General features: G+C 46.0%; 1 protein-coding gene across 1 annotated transcript in view; it reads left to right on the top strand.

Annotated features, from left to right (window-relative positions):
• Positions 1–14354: 14354 nt before the first annotated feature.
• LOC122399379 (neurobeachin) overlaps positions 14355–19938 on the top strand; it is a 197740-nt gene continuing 192156 nt past the window's right edge. The window contains exon 1 of the mRNA XM_043400028.1: positions 14355–16112. Within this exon, the coding sequence (XP_043255963.1) occupies positions 15909–16112 (204 nt within the window). The 5' untranslated portion in view covers positions 14355–15908. The remainder of the gene's footprint in view (positions 16113–19938) is intronic.

Consider the following 19938-nt stretch of genomic DNA (forward strand, 5'->3'; position numbering starts at 1 on the left):
AACATTCACTAGCGAAAGATAATCTATTTCGCGAGCTAGAAAAACATACTCTTAATGAGAATTCACTGAACACATAATGCCCCAGGCTGGGAAAATATATCTTTCTATGCATCAAAACGACTGTTTTACGAGCCCCAATTCCTTTGGCGTTCGTAGATTCCCTGATGACAGAAAATCACAGGTTGAAAGAGTATCGATCTTAGAAACAAATAATAGATTATTCCAACTATCCTAGTAACAATTTAACCTTTAGTATTTCCAGAGTTAATCGCCTCATGAATATTCTTCGACGTTCACCGACCCCAGGAAGACTTAGACAAGTGCCTCTACGTTATAAACTAACTCCTATGCATATCCCATGGGGAGTCTTCGTAGCACATCATATTCTCCACTGCTCGTTAATTTACTAAACCCACAAAGTCTCCGGATAGAAGATATTCTTTTTACCAAAGAATTTAACGACCCTATCGATTTACCTTTGATGTTCATTACTCGACGAGTCTCGGGATAATTCCTTTAGGAGTCTCGTGGAGATCCATTGTAAATATCGCTGCAATATCCTTCGAATAAACGTTCATTAAATCTTCGAGAGCCACGTCTCCGGGCAAAAGCTGAAAGAAACTCGATTCGAATCCGTTGAAAGTCCTTTTTCGCGAATTCGCTCGGGCAAATCCGATCCCCCGGTTCGTCCCGTCCGTGTCGTGTCGTCGCAGCTGGCGCGCGTTTCGCAGCTATCCATGGTTTATCCAGGGATTCGGTGTCCAACGTTGGATGCACCGGGAAGCCCCTCGAAATAGGTTGAACCGATGCAATCACCGGTTGGTATGGAAGTTAACCGATTCCGGGAAACTTAGTTGTCCACCGGAAGTACCTATTGCCTCGGGCCACGTACAAAGTTGGCTGACTGGAAAGTTGCGGTCACGGATACAGGGGGCCTCGGTTGTTACCAGCCCCGCTGTGGACGAAGCGTCAGGTTTAACTGCGCTGTTCGTGAGATCTGCCCTAACGTGGATCAGACGTCGCGGTCGCCCTAGATCACCAGCTTGCGGATTCCGCTCGAACTACGATCAATGAGCCAACTTCGATACTGACAGAGACTCGGTGGATTACGCGTAATGGGCTATCTTTAAGAACAACGGACAAGTTACGAGCTGCGGGCAACCTGACCGTCCCCAACGATTAGTCGATGCCGGGTATCGAACGGTAATAGTCCTTTGGAAATGCTCCTTGGGTAAATCTTTAATTTAAAATTTAATAAAAATCGTTCTGTCGCGTTTGTTGGAATTCCATTGTCGGGGTTCGCGTCGTTGGCTGGTCGTCTTTGGCGCCAGACGATATTGAATATGCCCGGATTAAACGGAGATCTAAATATAAACTCCGATTCAGCGCGTAAGCCTCCAGCGACAATTAGACATCGGATTCCGATAAGCGGATCTGTTAATAGAGAGATCGGACCGATAGCGTGGCCATCAGAAATCTATTAACGCGAATAGAAATCCGCCCGCTGCGCCATTCACGGTCTCGGTCAGTTATTTTCGCCACGGTTGTACAACCGTGGGCACGAGCGATTTAATCTTGGAGACTGGGGGTCGGTGCACGTTCTAAAATAACGTCCGCTGCGGCGAGAATCACAATTAGTTGATCGATAAACTCGTACGCCAGTTTGCCGCTGCTCCTCGATAAATTAATATTTCGATGCTGCGCGAATTAGCGACGGAATGCATTCGACTCGAACAATTTCAACGACTGAATATACTTAAAAATCAAACTCGATGTGCATTTGAGGGTGAATTATAAGAAATGTATTTGTTTTGTTTCAGGTACGTATGAAAAATTCAAAGAAAACTTGGACACGGTCTCGCTCCGCGCGTGAGTAAGATATCAAAAACGTCTTCGATTCTGTAACATTATCGCCCCGACACGGCTGACCTAAGCGCCACAGAATGGGTCCACGAGATATTGACATCCGCGACGATTCACGCGAACACATCCACCCGGTCCCTTTATCATCGTTTCTCTTCTTATCAGCGTATCGTCTCCCTTTCTTGTACCGCTCGCGGCAGGATGGCAATTAAAGGGAAGTCCGTATCCGAGCGCCAGGACGTCTGCGGAAGAAAGCTGCATTGTCGTCCACTTCGCGTGAAAAGATCCATTCGTAACTCCAACCGAATAAAAGTAGAACGAACCGTAAAGTTCGTCAGAAAGCTAATATCAAGGGATATTAGACGTTTCACGGTAGAACGCCCCGTGACGTCGGATTTTTAGAAACGTCCAGTTCTGAAAGCTTGCCGAACTATACGGGATGTTCGGCCAAATGATTCTAGAGGCCAAAATAAGACGAAAATCAAGAATATCAATTTCTTGACTGAGGCTTCGTTGAAAAGTTATTAAAAAATTAAATTAAAAATATTTCAAATCATTCTGAAAAAATTATTTTCGGTTGCGGGGGTCAATTACAATCATTTTTGGTGAATAGACATACTCCCGAAATCCTGCGCATTTTCGAGAAAAAAAATCCTGACGGAAAATGTAATGTCTGACCATCGCTGACATGTTTCACTGAAACTTTCGGCGGAATTAAATAATTTCAAATCGTTATAAAAAAAATATTTTTGGTTGTGGGGGTCAAATACAATCATTTTTGGTGAATAGACATACCCCCGAAATCCTGCGCATTTTCGAGAAAAAAAATCCTGACGGAAAATGTAATGTCTGACCATACGGTGATATGTTTCACTGAAACTTTCGGCGGAATTATATAATTCCAAATCGTTATAAAAAAAATATTTTTGGCTGTGGGGGTCAATTACAATCATTTTTGGTGAATAGACATACACCCGAAATCCTGCGCATTTTCGAGAAAAAAAATTCAGCAAGGGCGGAACTTTAAACAAATTGGTATTTTTGATATTCATCCTATTTTGGCCTCTAGAATCTTCCATTAAAATTTTTCCCAAGGGTGGCCGAACCTGTATATTTGATACACGAGCCGCTTACTTCCTTGTAGACGATACGTTTGAAGAAGATTATAGAGGATGAGAAACCTTTTGCTGGAAAGTCTTGATTTTGTATTTAAAATAAACGAAAATGCGACCCAATATTCGTAAATTACTTTTGGAGTGTGGCGTTAAATTATAATTGTGTTAAATTCCCTAATACTGTGCCATTTGCAATAACCACAAATTGAGTACAGCTAATACCGATCTCTGATACTATAAACCAGCACTTCCGTGCGGTAAAAACTATATAGAATATTCTGCGCTACCTGTTTAAATATTCTGGTTACTTAAAATTAAATTGTACGCAAAGTCGGGAGTTCCATTCTTCTGCAACGATCAAATTAATAATAGAAATAAAGGGAAACGGTTGACTGACAGATGTCCACTGCTGTCTGACGTGAAACGGGGATCCCCGTGATTCGTGTTATTTTCGCCATTCGCGGGAAACCGTGTATTGCTCGTACGCGAGACAGTGTAACGAACGACGTACGCGACGATGGGCGGAAGAAAGCGCATAATAAATTTCCCAACTTGCCAGGTCTCTTCGGAGGTCTTGGTCGCGGGAAATGAGATTTCGTCGTGGCATTTCGCGCTTTCAAAATTCAAAGGGTCCCTAAGTGACTGGTGCGCGTAAAACCGGAACGCTGGAAAAAAGAAAACAGTGGGGAAAACAGGGATAGAGAGTCGGTCGAAGAAAATCTGGGGAAGAAATGTTTTATCAAAGGCTCGACCAAGGTTTCGGGACTCTGGTAAACTTGTAATCTTCATCGGAGTCCTCGAGGGCAAAATTCGGTCAGTAAACGAGAGAATATTGCATTAGCTGGACACGAGCTCAGAATTTACTGGAGTAAGGATCATCGAAAACTGTTTCGAATCCCGTATCATCGATACGACACGTAAGAATCGCGTACGAGTGTTGTTGGGTCGCCGGAAATTATTGGACAGGAAAATGACAGGCGTGTTATAACGTTTCACGTTTCGCGGGCGACAGGGTCGAATTGGAACTCGCCTCGTATTTGCGGTCTTCGGGTACGAACGGTGACTTAACGCCGAGTGACAATGGCGGAACGGTCGCGCAAGACGTTTGGGCGTACTTTTCGAAAACGAATGGATCCCCTCAGGGTCCTTTATCGCCGCCGCGCGACGATAAACAAGAGATAGGAGGCGCAGGACTTTTTGCAGTCGAACGAAACAGGCCCGATGTCGACGACAGTCCTCCGTAATTCATCTCACCGCCTCCTTCGAGCGTAAGTTTAAACGGAAAGATGTTTCTATTCGGAGAAACCTTCTACCGGGAGGATTTGGGCGGAAAGATGGACGACCAAGGTTTTTCGAGCTTGTTAAAACTATTACGCGCGAATAATTTGCGGCGGAATTTTCAAACGAGCTGGGAATTCGGCGGGAATTTGACAAAGCAGCGGCGAAATATAATTTCATGTCGTACTAATTGAGTTGCCCTGTATTTTCTCCGTAATAACTTTTATTACCGACTGTGGTATTCCTGTGTCGCGGGTGGTCGATGTCATTTGGCTCGAAGTGAAATTGCGATCGTGTACGAATTATTTCGAAACATTTACGAACGTTCGTCCGGGATATAACAAAATTTAAGTGGAAAAGGGGAGGAGCAGACGATCGAAAAAATGATGCTTCCCGGAGGGAAGTATATCGTCGATTATTGACTTCCCTATTTATGCGCCCTCACGTACCTTAAAAACTAGGACACTGCACTTAAGGGTTCTCGTCTTCATCAGGATAACTCGCATACACCGGATAACCTTCGCTCATCCAGTTTGTACGTACAGCCTTATCTCAGCGCGAAGTATGCTCGACGAAAGTTGCAGTCCAAACAGTTAAAAGCTAAAAATGCCTGCCACGTTTCGCCAGCGTTGGCTAACTTCGTCAAAGATCAAACGTCGTGTACACAGATACCACCGTCCGTAGGAATTAACAAATGGCCGGGAACCCTGTCGAACAACGAGTAAAGTTTTCAAACGTCTCGAAAGAAAATTGAGAAGCATTCGCGGGAAATAATTTCCACGGTTCCGCGAGTCAGAAATTCACGCTCCCACGCGGCGCGATTCGCCTCGTATTGTCTTCACCGTTCTCACGAGCATTGTCTCGCGTCGAAGTTTCGGCCAGGTCCGGCCTGCAGCCCCGAACAGAATTAACAACTTGAAATAACGACGCCCGCGCAAGAAAGTAAACGGTTTGGCCCGGGCGTTAATTACTTAGAGAGGCTTTCGTCATAAATTACGGCTCGGCAGTGCTTTCTTCCCGCGGGGGTAGGGAACGTCTTTGGAATTATAACGGTCGGTGTCCGTGCCAGGCAACTTTGACAGAAGTACTTTCGTCGAACGTCTCCGTCGTTCCGTGCCCGTTCGGCGGTCCGGGCGCGCGGATAATTTCTCTAATGAGTTCTATCATAATTGGGATCAGGGCCGCATTGTCGGGTACTCGCGATCGACAACGGTTCGACGGAGCGGGATAGAGTTTCGCGCGACCTGGGAAATTTCGATCGCGGCCCCGACTTCCGTGCTCCTTTCGCGTTCCTTTGCCCGCTCGCCGGGAGTTACGTTCCCGTCGACCGTTTTCCGCGGAAGCTGCAATTTTCATCGTCTAGTTAACCCTACGGAAACTCGGTCGTGGGCTCCGTGGGGTTTCTGGAACGTACGAAAATATTCGGTACCCGGAAACTTCGGGGCGAAATTCGTCGGCGAATGACGGAGCCGCGCCGGGGGAAGACCGCCCCGTGAATCGGAAAATCAAGAAAATCTTCTGTCTCCGTTTCTCTCAAAATTTGTATCGTATCGAAAATAAAAAGATACGGCGAACGCTTTCATAGTGTTCGATTCAACATTTTTATTCCCTGGGTAAAGCATTGAGGGGCCATTCTATCTTGTAGGCACGAAAAATACATACCTTTCCTTGTGATTTTTTTCTGCGGGCTATTAAAGAGCGATTAATTCCGTGTTTTGTAGATAAATTTGTTATATATTTAGCTATATTTACGAATTTTTGCAACGCATAATATCTATTGATTACGCTGTTTTGGTTGATCAACAAACAACAGTTTTTAAGCGTATGTGATATCTTGCGAACAAATTATCCGAAATCCAAAAGCGGACGATGTTCTTAATATAGATGAGTGTGGTTATAGCACGAACTAGGATCTTTTCAAAAGAACAAAAAATGGCAAAATGGCAGCTATTTTACGAAAAAATACTGAATATTTTCGTGTATTCGGCTGCCTTTTTGTTAATAAAAGAAAAAGTATTGCAGATATGGCAATTATCCTAGTTCATGCTATAGGGAGACTAGTTCTAAAGATACTGTATAAATTTCCTGTTGATATCTTGAATAGTTTCTCTGTTATCACATACGCAGTGCCGAAAAATGTAGTTTCGAGAAAAATAGCTTTACATACCTACATTTCAGCAGGCTATAACTTCGTTAGTTTTCCGAATTTCAATTTAATATTTGGTAGATATATTTTCGAGACTATACACTAAAAGAAAACGCAAGAAAAATTTCGGTTTTTAAAATCCCACAAGGTAGAAAGGCCCCTTAAGGAGGAGCAGGACAGAACAAAAACAAGTCGAGGAGTCGAACACCCACGCGATAAATCCTCCCGGCGGTTGGCACCGACGTTAACATTAGTATTCATACGGTTATTGCTACATAGATTAATTGATTACGTTCTTATTACCGCTATCGCTGTCTCTTTATATCCCGAGGGTATATTATCCCGGGCCATAAATCTATTTATCTCCCTCTCTGTCCGTCGCGCGTTCCGCTGGCAGTTTAGGGTCGCGCGGGTAAATACAGAGTAGAGTGCAGGGGTTATAGAGAATGCTCGGATGGCCTGGAACGGGGCGCATATTCGGAAGTGAGGAAATTTACAATCCAAGTACGGCCGTATATTAGGCAAAGTTACTCCAAGTCGTAAACGTCGAAATATATCAATAGTCGAACGGGACGACGTTTCTGTGCGGTGCTCGCGAGGCGTTTGTGCGGGTACAATGTTCCCGTTTGTGTGTAGACGGTGCAGTCGCGCCCGTACGTGTTAAATATCCCACCTTCGACGCCAGCCTCCGGTCTAGTTATCGATGAAACCGTTTTAGTTAGCAGAACTGACCCCGTTCCGGGTTTCGATGGATCGGGCTGGCTTTAACGCGACCGACAGCCGTGGATTAACGGGCCTTTTGCTCGACCGCGGGACCCATTTTCGTCGGATTTAGTTTTTAATCTTTACGCGTGAAAATCTTCCGAACGAATGGCATACGTTTTCGTTGCACGGAGTCCCATAACTTTCGAGCCTTATTTTGAAAAAAACTGATTTAACATCTGGGTAACTTCCCCGGCGAGCGTATGCCCGGGGAAGGAACGAAGATTAAGCTTTTACCGATCCAGGGCCACGCTCGAGGGAGCATCGATCTCGTTATGGATCGGTTTAACCGAAGCAACGACGTGTTAAATTGTTTTATGAAAGTTGCTACTGTTTTTCTGGGAACTTGGTAACCTCCGCGATGTAATGCACGTCGAGTGGGGAGGTTACGCCAACTTCGAGCGCATTAAAAATGCATTCTGCATCTCGCTGGTCTCGGGAAAAATTTCTCGAACGATGAGTCGTAATACCACAGACGAGGTACACGAGTAGACCTACGAACTTCGTCGTATTAATAAAATATTTGTACGACAGAGAGAGACAGATAGAAATTTTGATAAAGGAATCAATACTCGACGGAATGCTACAGTTTCATATTGCTGTTAAGGAATTTCAAGTTTTCAAGGGCAATAACAGGGATAGAAAAATCCCTTTGTCCGGAGGAGCAAGCTCACCGAAAGAAAATGCCTTTGAAGCTACCGTGTCTTTCAGGATTACTGTTTCTTCGGAGGACAGTGTCCACAAAATCGGTGTCTCCTCTTTCAGAGTGGAATGTGGGAGACTACCCTTGCTGTTACAGCCCGTTCTAGCGAAGCAAAGTTCAAAGAATATTCTCTTTGCGTTCGATTCAGCGACTGTTCGAGGCTTCTCCAAAGGAATTTGTCGCGCAACAGGGTAGTAAAATTACGAAAAGCTCTTTTGAGACCACCCACGCCATAAACTTCTTTCGTACGGAGCTAAGCCCCCCGTATCTTCCGCGTAATTATGGCCAGACAGGTAACAGATATTCGAGAATAAAAGGGTGAATTCCCAATTTACACGGCGCAGGATGTTTCGAAGTATTCGGCCTTAAAAAACTGTCGAATCCCAGGCGAGGTACTTTAAGATTCAAGGGATGTTCCGGTATGAGCAAAGAAGATTCCTGGCACAAAGCTAAACGCGAAGGTGGTCGCGCCGGTGTACCGGATTAGTCGAGGTCGGCTACGAAATTACTGTAGACGGAGAACTGGAGGGCATGCTCGATCGAATCGGTTCTAGCACGCTCGAGACCACTGCAAATCTTTGCCACGAGGCCTGCAGTGGCTGCTGAAACTCTCCCGGTTAAACAGGCGAATGAGTTTGTTAAATTCGTTCGGCCGTATTGATTGAAAGCCCCCGCCAATGAGGTGAAACCTTTCCGGGGCTTTGTGATTATCGAATGCACGCTGCGTATCGAATTCTTCCGGGCGCACTCTTTGCACGGTGCAAACACACACGGTCTCGTATACGAATCGTTTTAAAAATCCGACCCCCGTCCCTGGACGCGGACCGCGGCATAAATACGGTATCGTTTTCTTGCACGTTCCACTTTTAATTTTTCAACGGAAATATTCCCGCGGCGCCTCCGTTTGAAAATCTTGGGTCGAATCGAACCGACGTGACTGGTACGTTCCTTCCATTTCTCTCTCGAAATTTTCGACCGATCCGTCACTCTCTTCGCGCGAATATTTCTTTGGAGTCTGTCCAATATACGTGCAATCTCTGCTTTGGTCCATTCGTATTCCGAAGGTTGATATCTGAAAATCGTGTTTTAAACGAACGCGGAGCAGTCATCTGCTTGTTATTATCGCGGGTTGCAGTTTGGAACCAGTTTTTTCTTGAAGTCAATATCGAACTGATCTGATGCAGATTAATATTAACGAACCTGTGAATATTGTATATAGCAGATATTACGAAAACTTATTTCATCGGAAAGAGTGCCGAGGTTCTTTAATATTAGATACCACGGGCACTGTTGATTGGCTATTTGCTGTATAGGAATTATTTATTGATTGTACCAATTTGTTCTTGGTGGATGTTGACGATAAAATACTTCGTTCCTTTCCAATAGTTGAATTTTTCCGATCTCTGTCCGCGCGATAAAATATTTTCGAGGACCAAACTGAACGTAGTTTTCATGATAAAAGTCTACCTTTCTATCTGGGTCAGCTTCCAAGTAGAAGGGTGCATTTCTGACAAAGAAGCTCGTCCAGCGTGCCAGGGAGAATTTTTCACTCGATTGACTCGTTTCCAGTTTGCCAATCCCTCATCGTGTTATTTAGCAGTTATCGTTCCTCGAGGTTCGATTAAAATACGCTCCTCGATATCAGCGACCCGCACGCGTTATAATATTGCTCTTAATCGGAAGTCGCCGTTCCTCCGATCCCCCGGATCGTTCATTTCGATCGCGAGGGACGAGATGAAACTGTTACGGTTGGGGGTGGAAAAGCAGAGGAATCGCAAAAATCATGGTCGCATTAGATATTCAGACATTTTAGATATTCCATGGTATTCTTTGATTGCATTCCGATCGCGAAAGCGACTCGATGGGATATGGAAATAAATTCTATGATTCCTGTGGTCCTGCGTTACGAAGATTGGAGGATCCTCGCGAAATTATAGCGCAAGAAAAATCATTCTTTGTCTATCGTCGATATATCGTCGCTAAACAGTTACAAATAATCATATTGTTGGAAATACGAAGCAATTAAGTGGAAATTCGTAGGTTCTATGGGTCGGTCGATGGGCTGGCGACCTTATCTGTGTCGAACAGGCACCAATTATCGGCTTACCAGGAAGCACTGCTCGCAGCCTACCTATAATTACGCTAGCTTACCGTGATTCGAAGACGGAATCCTTGTATGTGACTATGCGACGTTCCGTTGCCGATACTCTTGAGAAAATTTAATACGCTTGAAATTCTACGTTCTATCTGACAGAAAAAAGTTTATAAATACATAGCCCTCTAGCTGAACTTTTCTTCCGGACTAACGAGTTCATTAAAGCGTAATTAACACTTTGACTGCCATGTCACCCATATATGGGTGACAGGATTTACCATTATGACACTAGAAAAATTCATTCTTAAGTTAAGACGTCGAGGGAAATAAATTTGAATAGAATTTGTGAATTTTAACTAGATCACGAAAGTAAGTACTGAAACAAATTTTAGATTATGTAGCCTACAATGACCTAAAATCAAAATTTTTGATTTGGCAGTGAACGTGTTAAACTCGCGCGAATCAACTGGCTGTTTATAGGTAATTTCTAAAGAATATCTCCCCAAAGTGGGATTCACTTGGAAACCACAACGTTAAAATTACGAGCTCGGTTCGTTTTTGGTATTTTGACATTTGAAAATCACCGGGGAGGAATACAATTTACATTCGACAGATGTAAACGCAATATTAACACCCTCCGGCAGTTAACGATTTCTACGAGATGGCCTGGGTACGCGTTGCTGCACTGGTCGAAACTTCATCGTGACAATGCGCCGTAAACTCGTCCATGGCTGCGACTCGAATCCGCCGAACCATGTACCACTTAAAACCAACCGTCACTTTCTCCATATTCATGACCGTCGCGGCTTTGTGTCGCATTTGGCGGGCCAAAGTTGCGTATAAAACCGCCCCCTCTCTCCCCCCGAAAACTTGTTCAAAGCCGTGGCCCGAAAGCTTGGACCGAAACGGTTGGACGTTAACCTTCGCGGTGGAAACGCGACTGCGATTTATTCCTTTGCGGATCGAGTTTCGACAGGTTGGTAGCGCGTACGCGGACCACGGTCGATCGAGATCGGCCATTTTACCGGAAATTACATCGAAAACCAGCCCGCCGCGCTCGCCTCGCTCCGAAGAGTTAAAAGTAGGGTTTCGCGTTGCGAAATGAACGACGCGTTCTCGAATTTAGAACGGAGAGAACCACTCGGCCGATCGTTTCAAGAAAATTAACGACGAATAAAAGGTTAATCGACGTATTACCGAGCGACCTGGGTTCGGTTCGTACGCGTCAGCAGTAACTGCGGAGGTCGTTTAATGGAATTTGCAAGTTATCGTTTGGCGCGTTTATTCGCAGCCCGTTCCGCGCCAGACGTCGCTTTTTTCCGCGTATTTCCGGGACAATCGTGGGGGCCCTGCGACGGAAAACGAGGGAGTCGCGTTTTCCCTGAAATAATCGACGGGAACCGGCTCGAAATGGAAACTTTTTTCCCCGCCGCTGGATCCTGAAACAAACGCGGCCGCAGCTGAAAACGGGAAGTCGGTCCTTTTCCCGGTGAAATCCGCCGCTATCGGGCTCCCCGATCGAAAACGGGCGGATTTTTTTTCACCCCCACGTGAAGTTTGAAATGTCCGCGGTTACAACGAAACGGGAGGGAATGAAACAGCCGCGGTTTCGGGGCGAAAATATTGGGACACCGTTCTCGTATTAAACCTCCAACGTTCGTTCAAGTTGAACCGCCCGACCAGATTATTACTTTACAGTTTATTAACCATCGCCTGTCCGACCTTTCGCGGGCAGTTCAGCACGAGAATTTCGAAACGTTCAGCGTCGTGCGTGGTCGAGGAAAATAGAACGCGTTTGCAGTGCAATAAATATAATTTTGCGGCGACCAAACGGTATGGCGACAGTTTAGGCCGATCTTCGTTGACACCTGTTACTTGTTGTTTGATACAACAAACAGATTAAAGTCTGCTCAAATACCGAGAGCGGTTAAGTGGTTCTTCGCGCGGTTCGGACGACACATATGTACTCTAAGTTTCGGCTGCTGGCAGACACGCTTGCATTTAACACTTGACATGATACTCCTCGTGGATCGTGCAACGTTTTGATCGCGAAAAATAGTGGGGATTAATGGATGAATAGATTCCAGGAACCATCGAGCAAAGTCGCGTCGATTTTTGACAGATAACTGGAAAGCGTTTTCTGTTGGCGTGCCAAGCGGTCAGAGGTCGGGTGTAGAAAAATGGTTAAGAAACGGAAAGCACGAAACAGGGGAGCGCGAATAAAGGGAAAAAGGGGTAAAAAGTAGTACGTTCCTGTAGTCGGTTGGCAAAGCGTAAGCGTGAAAAGCAGATGGATCCCGGAGAACCATGAAGCGTGGCCCGAGCAGGACAAAGGGTACAAAGGGAGGAAACTGGGCGGCGTGGACGGGGCGATCGAAGGAACGGGAAATAACGCGAGGAATTCGCGGCAAGATACTCGAGACTTTCTATTTCGTAATGGCGCCGGTGGTAATGTAATATCGCGTGGCACTCGCTGAAATTGATATGTCGAAAAGTTAGCTGCAAAGAGCGAAAGAGGGTTACACGGACGACGGTGCTTCACGGTCCCCGAGCGTTGACTGAAAAATGTTTTTTCTCCTACACTTAACTCCCCGTTATAATAACTTTATTTTATTTTTCAAAACTCGAAATGTGGCGCGCGTGGAAATGTCCAAGAATCGTGTCAAGAGACAAAGTTATACCGCCAGAAGGACGTCGTGTTCCGAATAATCTACTTATTTCCATGAACGAAAATGATTTTTCCTGAATTGCTTCGCGAACTGCTTCCACTCGATGCGATCCACTCCAGTTCATGCGTCATTATCTATTTCGATTTTATCTTCAACGATCCATTCTTTCGAAAGCTCTTCCGTGCTCGTTGTGCGTGTCAATAATACACTATCGCTGACTTATAGTCGTCGATATCCGCTCCGGGGCTCCGGGTAATTCAGAAATACCGTGGAAATCGGATATAACGTAAAATGGTGTAAATATTCTACAGCAATAAATGGAAGAAAAAAACAATTACACCGCCAGGATGAATAATAGAATATTTACTGTTCCTTTTTACAAGAGATCTTTGAATACTGTAATTATTTTTTGACATATTCATTGAAACTACGACCTTTGGAAGCACTTTCCTTTCTCGCGCGATCTATCGAGAACAATAAAAGGCGCGTCGTCCCCTCTGCTTCGAAAACAGTTCACAAACGGTCCAGATAATTACCGAAACGCAAGGCGGACAATAGACAAATGGAACGCACGCGACGAGTTCGATCGCGAAGGATAAAAGCCACGCAAGGGAGAATGGGAGGAAACGAACGAGGGGTGCAACAAAAATAACCTACCCAGGAATCATCCCCGGCGATTCAAACGCGACGAGGCAAAATTTAACCACGGAAACGCGGAACGAGGGACGAGGGACGCTAGAATAAACAGGACATTTTGATAGCACCGGATTACGTATATGAGATCTCCGAAGGTACGCGGGAGTAAAAAAAACTTTATTCTACCGTGACATATTCCGCTCTTAATATTCATTGGAACGCTAAAATTTGCACGCGAACTCTCTGGTTGCTTCCTGCGGGCGAACTTAAAATAATGTCTTGTGTGGTTGACTGTCGGCAAACCTATTACTGGTACTCGCAATACTGAGTTGATCTCCCGACCCCGCTCAATGGGGAATTTGCTTGGTCAAACCAATGCAACTTTTACTTTTTCAAAGCTGAACGGGAAGTTCCAGCCAGACGGGAACTTTTGTTTAAAGTTCTGAATTTATCGAGTGACTAGGACAGAGCCTTCTAGGGTTGATTTATTGATGAGATTATTTTTTTAACACGTTCACTGTTAGATGAAAATTTATTTCCATCGACGTCTCAACTTGAGAATTAATTTTTCTAGTTTCACAGTGGGAATTTTTGTACGGACAAAGTGTTAAAGAAAACAGTCAACAGATACTGTTACTCTACGAGTGATTGGGTGAAGAAAAGGGAAGAGAAAAGCATCGAAGAATTTTTGCAGCACGAAATGTGCAAGGTAAGATCGGAGGATAGATCATATTGGAGCCAGCTGCGACCATCGAACGATCCGAAATAAAAAATCCCAACAGGTTATCTTGGGAGGAAAGATCGAGGAGCATCTATCCGCGGAGTCGTAGGAAGAATAAGGCCGGTTAGGTGTGCGGTGTAAACGAGAAAGAGGGTGAAGAGCGGCGTGAACGAGGACGGTGGAGGAGGAGGGGGGCAGAGGGGGGTCGGCGGGCGGAAAGTAGAACGGGATAGAGTGCTGGTAGAGAAGGGAGGAGGGAGGGGTGTCGGTGGATTTAGCGAGCACGGAGGGGTCGGGGGTGGCGCCGCGGGCCGCGCCGTCGCCCAGCATCCCTCGTTTCCACCCGCCCACCCTAGTAAAGGCGCACCCTCACGCCGAGAGTATCTGGTAGTCATACGCTGGCCCGTTGCGAGCCCGCCGATATACCGCGCCTCTCTCGCTCGCTTCGCTCTCGCCACTCTGCACACGCTTTGCTCGCGTCGCGTCGCATCTTGCGGAGAGCAACTGCGTGGCTGCGCTGACCCAGTTTCGGCCGGAAGTCGAGACAGCGCGGTGATCGAGCGCCGCCGGAAACCCGGGGAGTATACGCGCGAGAATCGCGGGTGTCGCGGCCGATCAGCGTCTCCGAGGAGCCTCCTGCAGGGCACATGGTCGGTGTTTTGCCCCGCCGCCCTTCCGTGGCTCCCTCTCGGCCGTTCACGCGAGCGAGTACCCTTTGAACGCGCGAGTGCCCGTCGTCGTACAACCTGAACGTACGTGCAATGACCGCGCGACGTGGGGACACGCGCCGCCGGTGCACCTAGACCACCGGGGTGCCACGTCGACGTCCGCCTCCATCGGCGATCGACGGCCGTCGATATATCCCGAGGCTCCGAGACGAGCCAGCGAGGAGCAAGGCTCGCCATACCCCGCGTCTACGAGGAAACGATAATCGATACGATGGATACGTTCCTGATAATAGGCATCTGCTTCCTCTGCTACGAGATGTGCGACCTGATCAGGCGTTACGCCGCGCCGCAAACAACCACGGAGCCCCGTCGGTCTCTGGAAACCGCCGCAGCGCCGACCTCGCAGCGCGTATTCTCGATCTCGCACAAGATGCAGACCCGTCCAGCCTGTTGCCCCCAGTAAGATCGCCCGTGCACGATCGCCGAAACGGTAGCTGATCTCGACAGACCGCCGGGTATCCGTCACGTCGACGCTGGTGATCTTTGATAACGCCGATCCGATCGGGGGATCTCCGGAGACGAAGCACCGGGCGAGATTCGCCCTGGCCTGACAAATGTACCGGACATGATGGAGCGCCGGATCGATAGGCAGTCGACGCGAACGCGCCGATAGGATCACCCACGCTGACCTTATCGCGATCGATGCGATTCCGATCGACCAACGGACCGCGTACGGAACTTTCCAGCCACCCGAACCCTCCGCCGACCGAGACGTCAGGCTCTGTTTGCCGTTAAGATGCGCGCTCGAGCCAAGTCGAGCGGAACACCGGGCGAACCTGGTCGTACCTGCACGCTGGAAACGTTCAAGCGTCGCTGTCGCGAGTGCCGTTGAAGCGGAGTTGAAGCGCTCCGAGAAGCCCTCCACGTGTCGACCAACACGCGCGAGTGAAGTTTTCACCGAACTGTTATTCGTAGAAAAAATGTAGCGTCCGAGCTACGAGAGCGCGAGGCGAAGAAAACTTCCGCGAAAAGGTCGCGGGCCTAACCCGCACGTGGCGTGTGTCTCACGGGTGGTACTTGTCCATCGAGTGAACATTGAAATGCGCAGGAACTGCTCGCGCGTAATTTCACGTACCCCTGCGAGTGTTACGATCGGTCGTTGCTAGATTTCTACGTTCGACGCGGTCGGTCGAGTCTTTGGAACTTGTTTCTCGCCAGAGAGCACATCGGAGATCACTTGGGTTCGAGAGAAATGGAATCTTTGGAGCGTTTGATGAGCGCAGGATCGCACCAGCCAGCCCTGACGGCCGCCACGCGATCCCAGAACGCGTTCGTTCAGGCCAACCTTTGCTCCGTGATCGGTCGGAAGGGTCGTCACCTGACCGGCACGTTCTGCTTGACAGGGGACACGATGGAAGGCATTATACAGTGCCTCGTCTTCCTGAAAGCGTTTTCGGTAAGAAAGATACTCCTTTTGTCGCGATAGGATACGCGTCTACGTTCGATCGGACGCGATAACGGAAACCTGCTCACCAATGTTGAAATTGTTCGTCAGATATTCGTGGAACGCGATAAATAAAACGAGGGTATGTTTGGAATTGAAAGATACAGAACGCATTCAGTGGTTAGAGAATGAGATTAAGATTGGATCTTTGTGTCGGGGTTGTCTAGATCGCGGTTCGTGCAACGATGCAGTGTTGCTCTTTCGATGCAGTTGTAAGCATCGATGGACGTTCGAATCTGGGTCTCGAAAGAGGTTCGAAACTTTCAAGCCTGCGAGAATTCGAATGTCGACGGTCTTCAAAGTCTCGTGATATTAAAATCTTGATCGGTTTTTTCTCTATTTTACGCAGGTAAATTTTTTATTCGTATTTGTTTTAACAAATTGACTGCATTTTTTGGGAGTGAAAATTAATGGAAGGCTTCAAAAGAATTCGTTTATTTTGGTAAAACAGAAAGAGGATGAAAGAATTTTTGGAAAATATTTTTAAATGAAATTCCGCGTTCCCAAAATAATTACACGTTTGAAAACTGAATTTTCGTAGCAATATTTTTTGGTTCGACGTATAGTTTTGAGATTAATCGTTGGAGGGCTATTTCGCTCGACGGACATTAAAGGAATATTTCATCCCTTTGAACCCATTGTTATCAAAAACAAAAAGAATTCTGTAATATTTTTCAATTCTGCAAAAATTCGTCCCGGTTTGAATAAAAAATATTCCATCCTCGAGATATTCTCTTGTTTTAACATTTCTCGTTTGCCTCCCAAATTCTCTTTTATACAGAATATTCTATAAAATGGAAAGGTAACTTTTGTGCTGTATTCGATGCGTGAAAATAATAGATAAAAGCTCATAGAGAAATATTTGATTCTCATTTTATACGTTCTAGATTCGTTTATAATTCGTTTCACTTTTAATTTAAACGGATAGATGGAACATCTAAAACAGAAATACATCGAGGCGTCAATGATCCCTAACAAAGATTCTAACTCTTGAAGATCGTTGCGTAGGGAGCAACTAGTCGTGTAATTAATTCGTCCTGGAAGTTTCAAGTAGAATTAGAGATTAGAACTTCGCAAGTTCCCGTAACTGGAACGCAAAAACAATTCATAGAAAGCGGAAAGTTACGAAGTAAAACTGTAACCTAAAAATTACAGCAACTATTTTCATCTTTACGAAGTACTCGACGATTATCTGGTTTCCGATTTCATTATTTGATTAACACAAATACGTCGGAAGAATTAACGTAGTTTCTATGCTCGATTGTTTGCTGATCGAGATTGCGTGTGTGGGAGTTTCAATTTGTTTCCGTTATAGTTTTTATCGACGGTAAACGAAGTTTTTTTGTTTTTTTATTTAAACCGTGCCATCGAAACGCGAGTCACGGTTCTCATATTTTCGTCTATTAGAAGTCTCGGAACAATACATCCGGCACGGAACGAAAACCTAACCATCCCTTCAGGCGTTTCCAACACATAAATCTGTGCCACCTCCGTCCCTACGGCGCCAGACCACCCACAAAATTTCCATCCAATGAAATCTCAACCCTCGGTCAATAGATACATTCCTGTCCTCCAATGAAATTTTTTCGCCGGTATCAATCAGTTTCTGCGTGGGCGGAAAACCCGGTTCAAAATCAATATTCATTCGAATCTCGAACAGCATCCATCTACACCTCGAATGTATTTGGAGAAGCTCTCGATGGGTTGCTAACAACTCCACGTTGTGTAATGCTCGAAACAAGTTATCGTACTCTATACCGAGTAGGTTAATCGCGTTTAAAATACTATATTCTGCTCGAAATAATTCGAGGGTTGGACTTGCGCGTAGCTTAGAATTTCAAAGCTACTCCTGACTTGTCCAACCTCTGTTCGAGAGTTCGGAGTTAATCAAAGTAAATTCTTTATTTCGCTATCGTATGTTCTGACCAGAAAATAATTCGAATCGCAATTCGAGTTGGCCCCTGTCCTCGACACCTGTCCTGCTAAATCTGTCAGGGGAACGTCAACGGCGCGCTTCACCTTTGACCACAATTTACCAGAACCGGTCCACAAATTCCTCCGTGTAAATCGAAAACTTGCACGCCCGTACGAAACCTGAAACACTCTCGAAAGGCACACCGGTGCTCCGAAACTACATAGACGTTTGACAACAAAGCCATCTTCGCGGCTGTATGCGCGGAAGGTAGTCTCCGACGTTTCGTTTGTAGGACACTTCAATCTCCTGCCCTTTGAATTCCCCCTTTGATCGAGGGAAACGGTATCACGGGACAACAGCGGAACGACGTGACTAGTGATGTGCGTTCGAATCTCCGGGTTGAAAAGTTTCCAACGACTTAACAATCCCGCGATCCGAATCGCTCGCGAATATTGTTCGAAATCGGAGTTCCTCCGATAGTCTTCAAACTTCTGAATGCAACGCTTGTTTGGAAAGTTTATAGAAACGTGCACGGATCTTGGAAAATGAATCGCGTCCATCCCCTAAGATACAACACATTTGTAATTTAAAATTTTCGCAGAGACTGTGGATGATAAATATTTTACCATCGAGAACGACGCGATTTGGAAAGTCCCTTCGTATTTTGCGCCCCCTTTGAGCATATGGCGCGGCATTTTATCGCGAGGGGATAGGCAAATGAACAGCGAGGAGGCCGTAAACCCGGCGTTAAATCGTCGATAATGAGAATTCGGTGTCGAGCAGAATTATCCAAGAACTACGTCGTCCCTGCGAGTCGCGGAGAACGGCTTTCAACGGTCGGATAAGGAGACAATCTGTGCGGATTCGAGTCGCAAGAAACTCCATCCCCCGCGGTACGAAAGAAATTTTCTATTTGCCCGCGTCCCCGTCGCCCAATCCCCCAGGTCCAACTGGGTCAAAGAATTTTAATCGCGTCGCCCCGATGCAAATTACACGCGGGTCTTTTGCACGGAATAATTCCCGACCGAGAGCTCGTCCAACTAATTTCGAGAGATAGGGGATTGAATCGGTTCCTTCTGGGAATTGTTACTTTCGCGTGTCGCGCTGTTCCCGCGTTTTAATCCCGACACGCGACTCCGCTTGGTAATTTAATGGGTGGACGAAATCGATTCGAGCAATAACATTTCTATTCCATAAGAAAATAAACGCAAACTGGAGTGACCAAATTAGATGTATTTTCAGAACCATTCGCGCGAACTGTTTATACGGTAACGAAAAATGTTAAGAGGCATAGTGTTCTTTCGGAATGCTCGCGTATGCAAATTCAATCACTGCCGGGAGCTTTCATCTACGCGAAGGCACGTTTCTACATATGCAACGAGCAGCGCAAAGTACATTTAATCAGAAAAAAGACTCGACTCGGATTGGCGCCCACTTTCTACCTTCCTCTCGCTGCTTTAACGGAGTTGAAGTGTATTATATTGCGCGGATAGGAAGGTCTACCAGAGAGAAGGATTTTATGCTCGAGACAACGGAGGTATAAGAGTCACCTTTGCATCATGTTCAGCCAGGTGAATACTTATATGCGGGGAAAAGGTAGACGAAGACAGGAATTCTATACATATTTCACGCGAGACGTGGAAATCTTGGTCAGGCTGACGCTGGTCGGGGTAATCGAGAATAGAGAGTACGAGTAATTGGGCAAACGAAATTTCTGACGAAATGAAACGAGGTTCCTTGGATAACGCGAGTGTTTTGGATAGATACAGACTACTAAAAGTTTCGATAGATCGTAAAAGAATCTTCGAGAAATCCGATTCTCATTCGGCTAACACTAACACAGCATATGTACAATAGAATCAA

This window comes from Colletes gigas, unplaced genomic scaffold (assembly GCF_013123115.1).
Source record: "Colletes gigas isolate AHSC1104 unplaced genomic scaffold, ASM1312311v1 Colletes_gigas_Sc00013, whole genome shotgun sequence".
NCBI lineage: Eukaryota > Metazoa > Arthropoda > Insecta > Hymenoptera > Colletidae > Colletes > Colletes gigas.